At 47.3% G+C, this 18,021-nt stretch overlaps 1 protein-coding gene and 1 long non-coding RNA gene across 4 annotated transcripts in view; one reads left to right on the forward strand and one right to left on the reverse strand.

The window, feature by feature from the left end:
- Positions 1–3,329, reverse strand: part of LRP5 (LDL receptor related protein 5) — a 271,539-nt gene extending 268,210 nt beyond the window's left edge. For 2 of the 3 annotated variants that reach the window (XM_019485201.2, XM_014604244.3), the window contains exon 1: positions 3,102–3,329. In XM_019485201.2, coding sequence (XP_019340746.1) covers positions 3,102–3,180 — 79 coding nt within the window. In that variant the 5' untranslated portion in view covers positions 3,181–3,329. The remainder of the gene's footprint in view (positions 1–3,101) is intronic. The other variant, XM_019485200.2, reaches the window with a different exon arrangement.
- Positions 3,330–3,337: 8 nt separating this feature from the next.
- On the forward strand, positions 3,338–9,809 carry LOC109282614 (uncharacterized). The gene is made up of 2 exons (XR_002089642.2): positions 3,338–3,601; positions 8,784–9,809. It is a non-coding gene; the product is annotated as an uncharacterized LOC109282614 (long non-coding RNA).
- Positions 9,810–18,021: the final 8,212 nt, after the last annotated feature.

Below are 18,021 nucleotides of genomic sequence, written 5' to 3' on the forward strand. Positions count from 1 at the left end.
CTTTAAAATACCCAGATTTGAGATTTCCATGCTCAGAGCAAGAATTTAACTGGATATAATTATTTTATAAAATATCATAGTATTTGAAATTTAGCTGAAACTCTACTTAAAGAAGTCCCTAATCCCACATTTACTCATGTTTAAAACTAAGCACGTGAATAGACCCACTGAAGCACTTGGAACAGGTAACGTGAAGCATATGCGTAACATTTACAGAATCAGGATCTTAAGGAATGGAAGCTTAAAACCGAAGTTTCTTTACAAGAATGTTATGACCAGTTTATCTTCTACTCATAAAAATAAGCTTTGATCTTGGGCACTGAAAGAAATCACAGCCATACAAATAAAATGTTTGAAGGTGGCATTACAGCATGTATTACACCTTTCAGACATTTGTAGCATATTGATATAGAGTATACCATTCAGAAAACAGAAGATTAATGAATAATTGAAAACATTATGAAGCAGCTCTCTCACAAATGTTCATACTTCATTTCAAGGGACATGTAAACCATCCTAAGGAATTCCATGCAGCTCAACCTAAGATAGTGCCAAATGCCTCCCCAATGAGAAAACAAACAGTAGTAGCATAATTAGGATTCATGACTGAACCCCTTTAGCTAATTACTAAAATGCACTTGGACAAAAGATTTTTTTTCATTCCACCTAGACTTAGTAGAAAGACTGGTATATAAAGAATCACTAATAGTCTCAAAACGAAAGAAAAAACGCGATCAACAGTAGTTCAGGAACTTGTATAAGTTTTATCATTTACTTTATGCTGTTTTCCTAAAATTTCAAAGTGAACCCTGGTTTTCTCCTTTCCATTGGCTAGAGAAGCACATGACTGTAAATTAATTTGAGACTGTCATCCAAGGTGCACTTATAACCCAAGCCTTCTTGCTTCCAAAACTCCTGTCAACCAGATTCTTTTATCCCTAGAATTCTTCACCTCAATTCAGAGTCATCTTTATTTTAATGCTATCTGTGTTCCCAGTTATGTCCAGGAAAAAACAATTTTCACCAGACTATCACTTTACATTTTATGCAGTATTTTCAAAGTTAGTTCAACACAATTAAACTCCAACATCACTGACTTCACAAGCATATGAACAGATACCCTGCTTTCAGATATGAGACATATCTCTTGCTTTTAATTGTAACAGCACAAATAGGTTTTAATATCTACCTACAGATAATCCTAAAAATAGAAAATGATGCCACTGGTAAAATTTGGTCAGACTTCTTGTACTAAATGACAGTTCTGATAATTACAGATAGTTTCAAAAAGTGGGTGGCCTAATAAGAAAAGCCCTAAGGTGATGTTCTGCTAGCTTTGGTGACACTGGCACATTTTCTAAAGTACCTAGGAAACTGCTACAATTAAACTTCAGCTTGCCGAGCTGAAATATTTTAATACATGAGAAGCAGCAGTGCCTATAAACTGAGTTTCATATGTGCCACTGGAAGTCCTTGCCTGTAGTTGTAGACAGACAGCTCAAGTAACTCATCTTGAGAAGAGGGATGAGCAAATCCCAGCCCCCTTTTTTCCATGGCTATGGAGAACTCTGAAAAATGATTATTACACTATTACTTCAAAGTGGTGCTTGGACTGCTCCATCGAAAGGAAACAACTGTCCTCATGCCCGCTTGTAGCAACACAAAGCCGAGTGTTTGTTTGGTGCGCTGCATGGAGTGAAGATTATAGGATGTTAAGGGAAAGCCCCCTGCATGTCCTGCTGAAACAGGAAAGCCAAGCTTAAGAAGATATCCATAGCTAAAATAAAACAAAACAAAAAAAAAGGATCAAGGCAAAATTACCACTGGGAAAGTAATGGGGAGGTGAGGGTGGGGGAAAAAAAAAAAAATCAGAAAATTCCTACTTCTAGTTTCAAATGATTTGATAGAAAAGGGTGCGATGGACTCCCTACTCCAGGCCAGGAACATACACCCTCTGCAGTGAAAACTGGGTAAGCCTCAACCAAGCACTCTGCTCTCCTTCAGATCTGCTCACATGGCTGTTTTTTCAAGTGTTACATTTCACAAGTCAAGCAAGTTTTTTTTTCCTTTTGGTTCCCTTTTCAACTTTTAAAGGAAGAGGGGAAAGGAAAGAAAAAACACACCCCTCTCCCCTCCCCCCACAGCCCCTATCCCAAGTCTGCCAAAAGTCTGAATCTGCCTGTGATTGACACCCGACACCAACTCCTCCAAAACCCCAACAGAAGTCACTGGCTGAGGCTGCAAAGCACTGGGGAAAACACACACACACACACACACACACTTGCTCTCATACATGCACATGAACTCACTCTCAGTCACACATAATCACACACTCAGTTACATGTGCTCACTCAGTCACACACACATTCACAGGCAGTCACACACACATGCTCACTCAGTCACATGTTCACTCACATTCACATGCAGTCGCACACTCACATGCCCAGTCACACAAACATGCTCAGTCACATATGGTCAGTCACATACACACTCACTATCACATATGTTCACTCGCACGTTCATTCAGTCACAAGCAGTCACATACACGCTCAGTCACACATGTTCACACATTCACACACAGTTGCACACACTCACAGTCACACAAACACACACAGGCTCAGTCACAGATGCTAATTCAGCCACATACAGTCACACATGTTCACTCACATTCACGTGCAGTCCCACACACACACTCACACAAACACACGCACGCTCGGTCCCACATGCTCATTCAGCCACATACACACACACTCTCAGACCCAGCCACCCAGGTTCACTCACACACGCTCTCAGTCACACACAGAGACACAATCACACAGCCACTCTCTCTCACACACGCACAGAGTCACACTCACACGCGCGCTTTTTGTCTGGTTTCTTCAATAAGCCCCCCCTCCACCAGCCACCCCAGCCCCTCCCGTGCCCCAGCCCAGCCGCCCCGGGGCTCCGCGCCGCCCCCCGCACCCTCGGCCCCAGCCAGGGGCACCCGTCCCGTCCCGTCCCTCCCCGCGCCGGGACTTGCGGGAAGTTTGGCAGCGGACAACAAAAGGCAGCGGGAGGGAGCGGGGGGGTCCTTCCTCGCGGGCCCCAGCGCCACTCACCCGCGGCCGAGCCCGAGTCGCGGGGCAGGAGCAGCAGCAGCAGTAGCAGCAGCGGCCGCGGCGGCGGCGCCGCCTCCATGTTGTGCCGCCGCAGCAGCAGCAGCAGCAGCAGCCGCCGGAGCCCGCCGAGCCGAGCCGAGCCGCGCCGCTCAGGCAGGCTCCATGCTCCGGGCGCTGCGCGGCGCTGGGCGGGCGGACAGGGGGGAGGCGCTCGCCGCCGCCACCTCCTCCTCCTCCTCCTCCTCCGGCCGCTGCGAGGGGAGGGGAGGGGAGGGGGCTGGAGGGAGTCTCCCGCAGGTCCCGGCCCGAGGAGGAGCCCAGGGCCGCCCCGCCCCCGGCCCGGCCCGGCCCGGCCCTCGCGCCTCCTTTCACCGCCTGCTTCTACAGGTGGCCGCAGGGAGCCGCTTCTGGCCTTTCCTTGTGGCCGCCTTTCTCCCCCGGCCCTGCCAGAGCATCTCCCGCCTGCATACGCTCTCTCACACACGCGCGCGCGCGCTCAGGTAAGATGCACACACCTACACACACGGTCTCAATATGATACGCACACACATGCACACAGAGTCTCAGGTAAAACGTGCACGCATGCACAAAGTCTCAGTGAGATGTGTATGTGTGTGTGAGCGCGTGCACAAAGTCTCAGTGAGATGTGTACGTGTGTGTGCACACGTGCGCAACTTACCTCCTGCGTGTGTGCCTCTTACCTGAGATTGTGGGCGCATGTGCATCTTACCTGAGATGTGCACGCACAGTCTCAGATAAGAGGCACACATGCAGGAGGTAAGTTGTGCACACATGCATGCTCAGGTGAGATGTACACGCACAGAGTCTCAAGATGCATACGCACAAGCTCAGGTAAGATATACATGCACTCAGGCTCAGTAAGATGGACATGCATGCACACAGCCTTAGTAAGATGCACACGGCCTCAGGTAAGATACATGTCCACACACAGAGGCTCAGGTCAGATGCACATGTGCACACACAAACGATCTCAATAAGATGCACACACACAGTCTCAGGTAACATGCACATGGTCACACACACGTGCTCCCCCCCACCCCTCCATTCGGCCTTTTATTTCCTCCTTATTTTTGTTACGAGTCAGCACCCAACCACAGCTGCTGTAGTGGGACTGATGTTTCCTCCAGTCAAACTTCCTCGTTCGTTCCTTTGCCAACCCCTATCCCAAGAAGTGTGTGTGTAGGGTGGGGATGGGTCATGTCCTCAGCACATTTTGGTTACAGGGTATGATACCACTTCTCTTCCTCTGCACTGTTCAAGCATTTTTTTTTCTCCCTACTCTGGAACCAAACTGGGAATTTGTTTTGAAAAGACACTCTAAAGCCAGTGTTTCTCAACCTCTTTTAGACACATGGAGCCCCTCCTTAGACTTGAGGCACCCCTTGGAAAATGTCAGCTCTTAGTTTTCACTCCCTTTTTGACTATAGAAATACAATATGGCTATTATTCTGTTGCAAAAAACTCAGAACACAACAGTAGGGCTGTGCAAAGCTTTGGATCATGATTCGGATTTGGAGATGATTTGGATGATTTGGAGGCCAAATCTATGAATCTGAATCAAATCACTGTAAGCTTTAGGCTTTCTGAATGGATTCGGAGCTTCCAAATCACTTTGGAAAAGATTCTGAGCCTGCAGCTTTCACCCTGCTGCACCTTAAGAGACACAGTGTCACCCCAAACCCCTGTACTGATCTTCTTGAAACTTGGCAGGCTTCTTGGCCTCACCAGGGGCCACTACCCCTGCAGTTTTCACTGCTCTGTGGTGTAACACATACATGTGACATCAGTTTTGCTTTCGGAAATTTGGGGTGCAGTTCCTCCCAAACTCCTGCATGGATCTTCTTGAAACTTGGCAGGCTTTGTGGCCTCACCAGGCACTACCACCCCTGCAGTTTTCACCCCCCTGTATTGTAACACACACACGTGACACGAGCTTTGCTTTAAAGAATTTGGGGTGCAGTTCCCCTTGAACCCCTGCACCAGTCTTCTTGAAATTTGGTAGGCTTCATGCTCTCACCAAAGGCTACCACTCTTGCAAGTTTCATCCAAATCAGACAGAAAAAAACAAAGTTATAGATATTTAATTGATTCCCCATTATACCCGGATTCGGATCTCCGCGGCGGCTCTGAAGCTTCGGAGCCGCTTTGGCCAGATCGAAGCGGGAACCCAGTCTGGAGCTCCGAATCGGATCTCTGGCATCCAAAGCAGACGGATCTGAAGCCGGATTGAATAGCTGCCTACTTGCACAGGCCTACACAACAGGTCAGCATTTTTTTAACACTGTGGGTTCTTATTTGAAACAGTTGGGTTTACCTTGTGAACCATGTTTGCACAGCACAGTGATAACGATATATGGCATTCTGTAGCACCCCTGAAAGGATCTCGAAGCATCCCAGGGTGCCACAGCATGCTGGTTGATTATCACTGTGTTAGGTCATTAGCTGCTCAGGGCTTGCTGGGGAAATGGCCTCTGAGAAAGAAAACACATTTGCCGTTTCTGGGGACCATATACTGGTAGTTGCCCCAACTTGGCAATGTTAGAGCACAGTTTAACTTGAGTTGTACGGATGGGATTGATTTACAGCCATTTGAAAACAAAATAAAAATAAAAGTTCAGAATAAACTTAATGCTTCAGGCAGAAAAAGGGAAGAATTTTATTTTAAACGGTTTGAGGTTTAAAATAACATTTTATTTAAAAGACATTTGTGGATTCTCCTACTCTCTTTTTCTCTCTTGCCCCTGGAGAAAAGGTGTGGGGGTAGTGGAAAGCAGAGCCTAGTGGTTTGCTCCAAAAATTCAAAAAAAAAATTCTTAAACTATTTTTAGTTTCCCTGAAAAGCCATGAATGTTTTCAAGGCACAAACAAGCTTCTAGGATTGACTTTCGAAGGAACCCACAAAAGAAATTAATATATAATCTATAAAAGTTTATTTTTCAAGGGGAGTTTGACGTATTTGATTATTAATCTGAGAAAAATTCCTGACTTCCCTTTTTTTTTACTGAGGAAGCACTTGGAGGACCAGTAGAGTTCCTTCTTAAAACAAACTACAACTTTCCTACAATTTGGGCTGATGCATCAGGGTTCAACCATACTGTAAAATGTTAATCATATTTTCCAGATTTGTTTCTGCCAGGTCAACAGTAGGTTGTGGGGAGGGCACCACCCACCACGCCTACTTCCCATCCACCTGAGTCCACTGATACACTTCCAGGGCTGGAAGTCTGTCTATGAGACTATTCTGGACTTATCCCCGGTGTCTGCTCTTGAGCCCTCAATCTCCAGTCAGTCTCACAGCAGATTCCAGGGATGAGTCTGGAGGCCCCTGACAGATGAACTTCCAGCTCTTAAGTGCATTTGTGGATTTGGGTGGGCGGGGCATGCTTAGTCCCATCCTCCATGAGTTCTACCGCTGATATAGTGTAGATAACCCAAAAGCTGTACCATGCCTAAAAAAATCATACTACAGACAAACAGTTGGGAGAAATGTTCATAGTGAAGGCTGATTCATTATTTAAAACCAGTAAAGAACATTTTGATAAACCAGTCTGACCTCCTGCATAACAGTAGCCATAGAAGTTCTATGTGATGCCCTCAGGCATGGGGTTAAACCAGAATATTTCTATAAAAATGATTTCCAATCTTGACTTAAAGATTTTGAGAGACAGAGAATTTAGCAAATCCTTTTCACAAGGCCTCAGTTAACACTGAAAGGTTTTTAGCTTAAGTTGAGTTAAATCTGCCAAAATTTTGTATGGACACTAAGTTGAAGTTAAACCTGTACAATCCTGAAAACTGATTGGGCCTGAGAGCTGGGAAAGTACCCATTCCAGTTTTCTAGCCATGGAATAAATCCTTCGGTAAAATCCTTGGGAGCCGTTGCTGGCCGATGCTCCAGGGGCTCCATCTCCCCGACACCCCTGGCATGCGCCAGCCTGTTGAAACGGTTGGATGTTGGTCAGTCCTACCCCTTTTGGATGCCATAGCCTCCAGCATCCACGATCCCACACTCTTGACCTCAGAGGTCAGGCACCATGTTGATTTGGTCGGCTGCCTTTTTCTTACTGGCTGTAGTCCACAGCTCACTGGTCATAGCCCCAGTGACAGTTCAATAAATCCACCCTGATTGGACTTCATGGGTACAGGGTTGACCCTAATGGTGGATCAGCCCAGTGACACTGGGAGTCCCTGAGGGGCCCTGGGGTGCTTAGCCCCTGACGTTAGTCCTGCGGCCTTTTCTCCTGGCCTGTGGGGCATCGAAATGAAGGCAAAAAAACTTCAAATAACTTAAACTCCAGGGAGGGCCCACAGACCTCTTTCCTACTCATGAGTCCTGCGTGTGAAGGTGCCTATTGTTCCTCAGCTCGATCCCAGGACCCAGCTCACTCCCTGGGTCAGGTGCTGGGTGCTCCTCCATGGGTAAATGGACTCCCTACCAGGTCCTCCCCCATCCTTTCCCCTCGGGGACAGGCAGGTTCCTGGCTGGCCCAGGAGGGGAACTCACAGCCTCCTCCCTGCTGTGTTCCCCCTGCCTTTTCCCCACCACTGGCTTTTATCGCATCCAGGCAGTGTCTTCTCATTATGTCAACCTCCCGCACCAGTACCAGCCATATAGACAAGTGGCTGATGAACTGTGCAGGAGGTTTGTTCCCCTGCAGCTTGCCTTGGCTCGCCACATCTGAAAAAGGTAAGTTCACCCCATTCAAGGGGTGGTTTACCTGGAGTTGCAGCAGACTATCCCCACCACAACTCCAACCACGGAAGAGGGGTTTCCGTCCCTCTACTGTCATCCCCCTGGGACACCTCAGTTTTTAGATATGTAAAAAGAGGAATAACTACAGTAAAAGCTTTGTTACCCAGCATAAGTGGGGTAAGGGGGGTGCCGAAAAATTCTGATTACCTGAGGCAGGGGTTATTGGCTGGACGCAGAGTGGAGTGGGGGGGGGGGGGGAGTGAGAGGGGGTGGTGGCAGTCACACACAGAGGGATGACAGCACAGGGTAGTGGGTAGCGGTTCAGCGGTCATGTGCAAGCTTCCTGCCCCCCCTACCCCACCACGTGAAAGCCAGTTAACAGAGTATTCCAGTTATTAAAATGCTGGTTAACACAGATTTTACCGTACTTCCCTTCTTTCATACTTTGTTCCACTTGTCCATATGGCATAGAAGAAGTGAGAGCAGGGTCTGGGCCTGGCTATGGCAAGAAGAGAAGTGAGTTATCAAGAAAAATATGCCAGCTCATCATGATTCTGCCCTTCTTTTCTGTCATTATTGTTATCAACTCTGAAGGAAGAGGAATGGAGCATGCACAGGGGCTGTAGGAGGAAAAGTATGGAGCTCATTTATAGCTGTCTAAGGTTTGACTACCCAGTGAGCCATCCAAGATAACCAGCCTACCCAGCCACAGCCAAAAAAGTTGGCTCAAATGAAATATTCTAATTTCTGTTTCCTATATTAACTCCCCCTAGATTTGCTTCCTCTCCCCAATTTATAGCATCTTTCTTTCCCAGCTTCCAGCATGGTCTGAGCTCCTGTTATTCTAGCCTTTAATGACAACTGCAGAAGCCCTTGAAGTAAATTTACTGCCTTATAAATGACACTTGGGTTTATTTTATGTCATGTTAAATATCAGTAACAGGAGGTATATTTTTTTTCCCCTTCAGAGGCACCACTGTTCAGCTGAGATGAAGTCACTAGCGCTGCCCATGCTGAAGATGAACACCCGATTTGCCTTGCTGTTTGGCTAAGAGGATGATGAAGTGAGCAGTAGGAACTGAAGGGATGGCATCACACATCTTCATTCTGTTTCTGAGACCAAACAACTGCATTGTTTTTCTAGTACAGTATTTTGCATTTGTCTTTTTATGGCTAGTCACCTGCCCTCTAACTAGAAAAACAATGATAAATCAAGCAAATTTAGAAACTTGTTCTTTGTGACATTGTTTCAGAGGAAAAACAAACAAACAAAACCCCATTTGATGGGTTTGAAATTATTTGAGAAGCTCTGGTTCATCTGAATACAGGGTTTTCTTTTCTTCTTTTAACATATATGCAGACCCAGAGCCATAGCTAGGCATTTTGGCACCTGGTGCAGATCATATGTAGAGTGCCCCTTTATACTATTATATAACATTATTACCATTTGATTTGATGCCCCTTGTATGAGGATGCCCAGTGCCAGTGCACAGCTGGCACTGTTCTGGCTACAGTATTGTGTAGACCAGTGATCCTCAGTCAGGGTGCTGTGGCACCCTGGAGTGACTTGAGATTTTTGTCAGGGGTGCCGCAGAATGCCATGCAATGTTAGCACTGTGAGATGTGCAAACATGATTTACAAGATAAATCCAACGATTTCAAATAAGAATCCATAGAGTTCAACATATTCTAACCTGTTGTGGTCTTTTGGAGTTCTTTGCAATAGAAAAAGAGCTGTACTATTTGTCTACAGTCAAAAAAGGAGTGAAAGCTAAAAGCTAGCACTTTCTGAAGCGTGCCTCGAGTCTGAGGAGGAGCTCCTTGTGTCTAATAAGGGATACCTTCACCTTAACAAGGCTAAGAACCAACCGTCAGCATAGACCATCTAACAGTGAACATGAAAGCCACATAATACTGAGGTTAGCCAAGGCTTTAAAATTCACCAGGGATGGGGGAAAACTACATTTGGAATTCATTAAAAATACTATATTTGAGAGAGGAACTACAGGCTTGTTCATCTGATCTCAATACTACTAAAGGCTTTGCAACAAAATATTGAAGGAAAGAATAGTTAAAGACGTGGAGTTAAACAGAAATTTGGCTAATATACCACATAGTTTTATCAAAGTTAGATTTAGTAAAACTGACCTGATAACTTTTATAAGATAACTGGTTCTCTAGGTGAAGAAAATATAGTAGATCTGATTTACCTGGACTTTGAGTAAGCATTTGACATGGTGCCACATGTAGGAAATTATTAGAGAAGCTGAAGATGATGGAGATTAGTATATGAATTGTAAGGCAGGCAAAAACTGGCTTAAGAAGCAATAGCAACATAGAGTTGAAAGGGGAAGTATTGGACTACTAGGAATTTACTTGTGGAATTTCTCAAAGATCAGTTTCAGGGATGGATATTTTGTCCCAGTTTTGGAGGTTTATTTTGTACAAAAAGTGGGAATGCGCTGATGAAATCTGCTTTTGAAACAGAGCTGGGAAGGACTGTCAATCCACAGAAGGAATTGCATACAAAATAGGCAGGATGATCTTGAGAACTGGAAAATTAGAAATGCTACATAGTCATGCTACCTGCACAGGCTCCAAGCAAACTCCAAAGTCCAGACAGCCATGCTTTGCGACTTCCACTTTGCTGATGACAGTGCATTATGTGCAGGCTCACAGGCTGACATGCAATGGTCCATGGACCTATTCTCATCAGCCTGCGACAACTTCGGACTCACTATCAACATGAAGAAGACCAAAGTGATGTTTCAATCTGCGCCTGGCACAACTCCCCAGGAACCATGCATCTCAGTTAAAGGTCAACAACTGTCAATGGTCAACAAATTTGCCTATCTCAGCAGCACACTCTCCCATGCTGCCCACATCGACACCAAAGTCAATGTGAGGCTAGATTTCATAGATTTCATAGACATTAGGGCTGGAAGGGACCTTGGAAGATCATCGAGTCCAACCCCTGCCCAAAGGGCAGGAAGTCAGCTGGGGTCATAGGATCCCAGCAAGATAAGCATCCAGTTTCGTCTTGAAGGTGTTCAACGTAAGCGCTTGAACCACCTCCAGTGGCAGGCTGTTCCAGACCTTGGGGGCTCGGACAGTAAAGAAATTCTTCCTTATGTCCAGCCTGAAATGGTCTTGTAGTAGTTTATGACCATTCGACCTCATCATCCCTTGGGGCGCTCTGGTGAACAAATGTTCCCCCAGATACTGGTGGTCACCCCTGATAAACTTGTAGGTGGCCATCAGATCACCCCTGAGCTTGCGCTTTTCCAGGCTAAAGAGCCCCAGGGCTCTCAGCCTGTCATCGTAGGGTCTGCTTCCCTGACCTCTGATCATGCGCGTGGCTCTTCTCTGGACTCTCTCAAGCTTCTCCACACCCTTTTTGAATTGTGGAGCCCAAAACTGGACACACTACTCCAGCTGCAGCCTCACTAAGGCTGAGTACAAGGGGAGAATGACGTCCCGGGATTTGCTTGAGAAGCATCTATGGATGCAAGCCAGCGTTTTGGTCACTTTACTAGCCGCAGCATCGCACTGCAGGCTCATGTTCATCTTGTGGTCAAGGATGACCCCCAAGTCTCTTTCTTCCTTAGTGCTAGCCAACATAGCACTGCCGAGCCTATAAGGATGCTGCGGGTTTTTCTTCCCAAGGTGGAGAACCTTGCATTTATCGGCGTTGAACACCATCAGATTCTCCATCCGCCCACTTGCTGAGCCTGTCCAGGTCAGCCTGGATCACCCGCCTGTCTTCTGATGTGGATGCTTTGCCCCAAAGTTTGGTGTCATCGGCGAACTTGGCCAGTCCGCTTCTGACTCCAGTGTCCACATCATTAATGAAGATGTTGAACAGTATGGGTCCAAGGACAGAGCCTTGGGGGACCCCACTGGTCACAGGACACCATGATGAGTGACTTCCCTCAATTACTACCCTCTGGGTCCGACCCCGGAGCCAATTTTCCAGCCAGTGGATCGTGGAGGACCCAAGGCGACAATTGGCCAGTTTCTCCAAGAGGTGATCATGGGACACCAGATTGAAGGCTTTTTTGAAGTCAAGATATATGACATCAATCTCTTCTCCCTTGTCCAGGTGATAGGTCACCTGGTCATAGAAGGAAATGAGATTGGTCAAGCAAGACCTACCCGCAACAAACCCGTGCTGGCTATCCCTTAAGATGTTGGCGTCGGCCAGTCCATTAAGGATGGCCTCTTTAATAAACTTTTCTAAGATCTTCCCCGGGATAGAAGTCAGGCTGATGGGCCTATAGTTAGCCGGATCCACTTTCCTCCCTTTCTTGAAAATAGGCACCACATTGGCCTTCTTCCAGTCTTCGGGCACTACACCAGGCTAGCAAAAGCCAGTGTGGCCTTTGGCAGACTCCATAAGTCAGTCTGGGACTGCAGAAGCATCGGAATGTCAGTGGAACTGAAGGTTTACAAAGCCATCATTCTCCCAACCTCCTTTATGCCTGCAAAACCTGGACTTTCTACCAGCATCATGCCAATAAACCACTTCTACTTGTGTTGCCTGTGAAAGATACTAAAGACCAAGTGGCAGGCAGAGCTGACCTGAGCAGGGTGCATGGCCCTGGGCAAGTCATCCCATGCATAGATTCATAGATGCTAGGGTCGGAAGGGACCTCAGTAGATCATCAAGTCCGATCCCCTGCATGGGCAGGAAAGAGTGCTGGGTTTAGATGACCCCAGCTAGATGCCTATCTAACCTCCTTTTGAAGACCCCCAGGGTAGGGGAGAGCACCACCTTCCTTGGGAGGTCATTCCAGACCTTGGCCACTCTAACTGTGAAGAAGTTCTTCCTAATGTCTAGTCTAAATCTGCTCTCTGCTAGCTTGTGGCCATTATTTCTTGTAACCCCCGGGGGCGCCTTGGTGAATAAAACCTCACCAATTCCCTTCTGTGCCCCCATGATGAACTTATAGGCAGCCACAAGGTCACCTCTCAACCTTCTCTTGCAGAGGCTGAAGAGGTCTAGGTGCCCCAGTCTCTCCTCATAGGGCTTGGCCTGCAAGCCCTTAACCATATGAGTGGCCCTTCTCTGGACCCTCTCCAGGTTATCCAATTTTGGGCGCTTGAAGTGTGGCGCCCAAAATTGCACACAGTATTCCAACTGCGGTCTGACCAGTGCCCGATAGAGGGGAAGTATCACCTCCTTGGATCTGTTTGTCATCCATCTGCTGATGCACGATAAAGTGCCATTAGCTTTTCTGATGGCTTCGTCACACTGCTGACTCATGTTCATCTTGGAGTCCACTAGGACTCCAAGATCCCTTTCCGCTTGTGTTCCACCAAGCAGGTCATTTCCTAGGCAGTAGGTATGCTGGACATTTTTCCTCCCTAGGTGCAGTACTTTGCATTTCTCCTTGTTGAATTGCATTCTGTTGTTTTTTGCCCATTTGTCCAACCTGTCAAGGTCTGCTTGTAGTTGTTCCCTGCCCTCTGGCATGTCCACTTCTCCCCACAGTTTTGTGTCATCCGCAAACTTGGACAGAGTACACTTCACTCCCTCGTCCATGTCGCTGATGAAGACATTGAAGAGTATCAGTCCTAGGACTGAGCCCTGCGGGACTGCACTGCCCACACCCTTCCAGGTCGATACCGACCCATCCACCACGACACTCTGGGTGCGACCCTCTAGCCAATTTGCCACCCACCGGACTGTGTAATCATCCAAGTCACAGCCTCTTAACTTGTTCACCGGTATGGTGTGAGATACCGTATCGAAGGCCTTCCTGAAGTCTAAGTATATGATGTCAACCCCTACTCCTGTGTCCAGGCGTTTTGTAACCTGGTCATAAAAAGACACTAGATTAGTCAGGCATGATCCACCTGCTACGAACCCGTGCTGGTTTCCCCTCAGCATAATTTTTCCTGCCAGGCTCTTGCAAATGTGAGCCTTGATAATTTTTTCAAAGATTTTGCCAAGGATGGAGGTGAGACTGACTGGCCAATAGTTGCCCGGGTCCTCCTTCCTCGCTTCTTGAAAATGGGAACCACATTGGCCCTTTTCCAGTCCTCTGGGACCTGGCCCGTGCACCACGAGTGTTCAAATATTCCCGCCAGTGGCTGTGCAATGACATCAGCCAGTGCCTTCAGTACCCTCGGATGGAGCTCATCCGGGCCTGCCGACTTAAACGCATCCAGTTCCTCCAAGTGACTGCACCGTCTCAGGGTCTACGCATGGTAGTCTGGCGCCCTGCTGCTGCCTCTCTACAATCCTAGTGAGAGACTTGTCTTGCCCCGACTTAGGAACACTGAGGCAAAGAACTCGTTGAGGAGTTCAGCCTTGTCCCCCCTGTCTGTCACCAATTGCATCTGCCCATTTAGTAGGGGTCCTATTCCACCCTGGGCCTTCCTTTTACTCCCTATATATCTAAAAAACAATTTCTTGTTATCCTTAACTTGGGATGCCATCCTCAGCTCCATGGTAGCTTTGGCCCGTCTAATTGCCTCCCTACAAGTGCGAGCAGAGGAGGTATACTCCTCTTCGGTAATCTCTCCCTGTTTCCACTTTTTATACACTCCCCTTTTAGCCCGTAGGCTGCTCTGGATTTCTCCGGTCAGCCAGAGAAGCTTTCTGGCCCCTTTCCCTCTTTTTCCCCGCATCAGGATCGTCTCCCTCTGTGCCCGAAGGATCATTTCCTTAAGGCACAGCCACCCTTCCTGGGCTCCCATCTCTTCAAAACTCCTACTCTGCAGTGCATCCGTGACTAATTGCTTCAGTTAATTGAAATCAGCTTTCCTAAAGTCTAGCACTTTCACCCTACTAGTTACCTTACCCACTCAACGTCTTATGATGAATTCTATTATTTGGTGATCACTGTCCCCCAGGTGACCACCAATCTGTAGGTCCCCTACCATGTCATCCCCCGTTGCCAATATTAGGTCCAGTAAGGCATTCCCCTTAGTGGGACCATGTACCTCCTGCATCAGGTGGAGGTCCTGTATACAGGATAGGAACCTGCGTGAACGGTGGGACTTTGCTGTCTGCGTCTCCCAGCAGATGTCTGGGTAGTCTAAGTATATGACGTCAACCCCTACTCCTGCGTCCAGGCCCCACTCCAGCTCCGTTCCCATGGCTCCAACCCCTGGAAGCTGCTGCTGCCACTGGCAGGGGCAGCATCAACAGTGGTTTGTGCAAGCGGCTGGATGTGGAGCTGCCACTCTGTCCAGCTCCACACTGCCGCTGCTCCGCCCCGTTCCATGGGCTCCCCCAAAGCATGGGGCCTGGGGTGGTTGCCCCAATTTGTCCCCCCCCTAGGGATGGCCCTGGTGGCAGGACAAGATTCCAGACACTGAGGTGCTCAGAAGATCAGCTCTCCCCAGTATCCACACCCTACTGAAACTGGTGCAGCTAAGATGGACCGGCCACCTTTTAAGAATGCCCGACACTCGCCTGCCAAAGAAAATCTTCTACGGCGAACTGTCAAATGGAGTATGCTTTCGCAGTGCACTAAAGAAGCAGTACAAGGACACCCTAAAGATGTCTAAAGAGTTTTGGCATCAACCCGAAATCATGGGAGCAAATCACTCATGACTGTCCATATTGGAGGTCATCAGTCCAGAGTGGAGCACTGGCCTTTGAGCAGCAGCGCATGGCAGAGGCAGTGAGGAAGCACGTGGCCAGGAAAATGAGGACCTCTTGTGTCCAGTCTTTGTTGCTCTCCTGCCCCTGTTGCAGCAGATTGTTCAGGGCAAAGACTGATAAAGGCTTATAAATTACCTGCGTACCCACATTACCCAGCCTCCACCCCCCTCCTCTCTCTTCTCTCCTTTTTCCTCTTTTTCTCCCTTTCTCTTTTCTCTCTCTCTTTTTCTTTCCCAATTCCTTTCCTCCCCCCCGATGCAGTCATCTTTGGTCATGTACTAATAACAAAGGCTTCTAACATAAGAGGGGAGCTCAGTAAATCAGTGGCTAGAAATGTCTGAATAGAGGAACCAGGATATACTAATTGATCACAGGGCAATTATGAGCTATCAGTCTGATGCTGCCATTAAAGATAAACTTAAATTGGAGCAGGTACAAGGCTACTGGGCTGATCAGTGGAGGAGAAAGGCTGACTACAAAAGGAGACAAAGGGCTTGTCTGCAGTCTGGTAGAGTACATCCTGGCTGAGCCATTCCCAAGCACACCTCATCTATCCACTTCTGCATACAATCTTGCAACCTGGAAGTACCCTGGTAAGGCCATTGTGCAGTATGCCTCTGTGGGCCTTCTCAAGACCTCAGTCTCTAGCATGCTTGAAAGCAGCTGCTGAAGACCAGAGTTGCAATTAATGAGCACTGTGCACTAGGCAAAATTGCCCTTAGTGGAGGGAGGGGCCCAAGCACAAGAGAGGGAGGAGAGGGTGGCTTTGCCTGCCCGGGGTATCTCAGAACATGACTCCTCTAGCTGGACAGTACAGGAGTACTCCAGCCCGACTTCTCCAGACTGGCAGTACAAAGCTGCCATGGCAAAGGCTAGTAGGGCCAAGGGGGTGCCAGGATGGCCACCTAAGTCGGCACCCATGGCCAGTGCCCCTTTTTTCCCTGCCTAGTTACACCACTGCTGGGGGCAATCCTGGAGCAGCCTCATGAGCATGCATCGAAGTTTGTAGCATGACTGTGGGAGCAGGTGGACAGAGCATGTACTAGAGGCTGTCCTGGCCAGAATACCCTATGGCCATGATATAGACATGCCCTAGAACAGCTTGTCTGTTCAGCCTAGCAAAACAAAGGCTAAGGCTAAAGTGTAACAAGGGATTAACAGCAGGGGACTAACACCATTTAAGCCCAAGGATAATTTTGCCACAAGAAGGGGGTATAAACCAGTCATAAACACATCTGAGCAATAAATTAGAAGGTCCCTAACCATTACTTTTACCCAACAGTCCTCTGTAGCACAGGCATGGTCCCAGTAATATAACTAGGGTGAGGGAAGGGGTACACCCACCCCAGATGCCAACTATGAGTGGGCACCATGATACCCCCCACCAGGAGTCTTTGCTGCCTCAGGGAAAGCTCTGCTCTGCCTCTGCCTGGTCACAGGAACCAGGTAGTGCAGCACTGCATTAAATAGTATATCTGCGTAGATCAGGGGAGTGAGTGGAGAGAAGCAGAATGGTGCTCTCCCCCTACTTCTTGGGCACTCGGTATACATCCTACACCATTGCATGTTCCTCTTCTTTGGACATCTTAAGCATATTTCAACAACCACCTGTTCTTGCAGTGACAGTCCCTTGTCCCTCTGTTGTACCCCTGACAAGTTAGGGTGTTTTTATGTTTTGGGTATCCTAATTGGAAGTTGTACAAGAGGGTTGTTTGCAAATTCCTTTAAAATAAGTTAGGAAAACACTGATCTAGGATGGTTTAGATAAAAGTAATCCTGTCTTGAGCAGGGGCTTGAACTATTTGACTTTCTATGATCCACTCCAGCCCTACTATTTCTACGAGAGGCATGAAGCTCTGAAACAGTTTTCCAATCAGAACAATGGGGCCCAGCATCTACCTACTTTGAAGATGGAGCTTGATAGGTGTACAAAAGGAATTATATGACGTGGTACCTGTGACAATAGGAGACTAGATGACTCAGGAGAAGTTTTTACAGCCCCATATTCTCCTGTATTTCTAAAGAGAAAGAATGGGCTTATAGTTAAGGCACCAATCTGAGACTCAGAAAAGCTGGGTTTTATTTCCAGCTGTATCACAAGAGTTTGTGTATGCAGATTTGGGTACATCACTTAATCTTTATACCTAGTCCCAGTCTTCTGCTTGCATGTTACAGTTTTTCCTCCATTCCTTTGTCTTTCTTTTCAATTTTAAATATGATCCCTGTCTTCGTAGGTGTCTGTACAGCACAAAAGGGTCCTGATGCTGGTTGGAGCTTTTTTGGGCAATACCACAGTAAAAAACACTTAACACTGCAACATTGCTGCAGATGCTTTTTAGGGTACATAGCCTTACATGTATTATAAATTGTGAATAATGATAACATGGGAAAATTCCCTCTGCTTACTCCAGATATAATGTCACTTAGGTTTCATATGGCTTAGTGTAGGATTTATCCCACAGAGGTTAATTAGCTACCAAAGATATTACATGAGAAGATTTTATGCAGTGTAAACTCAAATGCAAACTTGAGCTGATCATGTGAGTATAAAATGCCATGTGAATACTTGTATTCCAAGATGGTTTCTC

Source organism: Alligator mississippiensis, chromosome 2 (assembly GCF_030867095.1).
Source record: "Alligator mississippiensis isolate rAllMis1 chromosome 2, rAllMis1, whole genome shotgun sequence".
NCBI lineage: Eukaryota > Metazoa > Chordata > Crocodylia > Alligatoridae > Alligator > Alligator mississippiensis.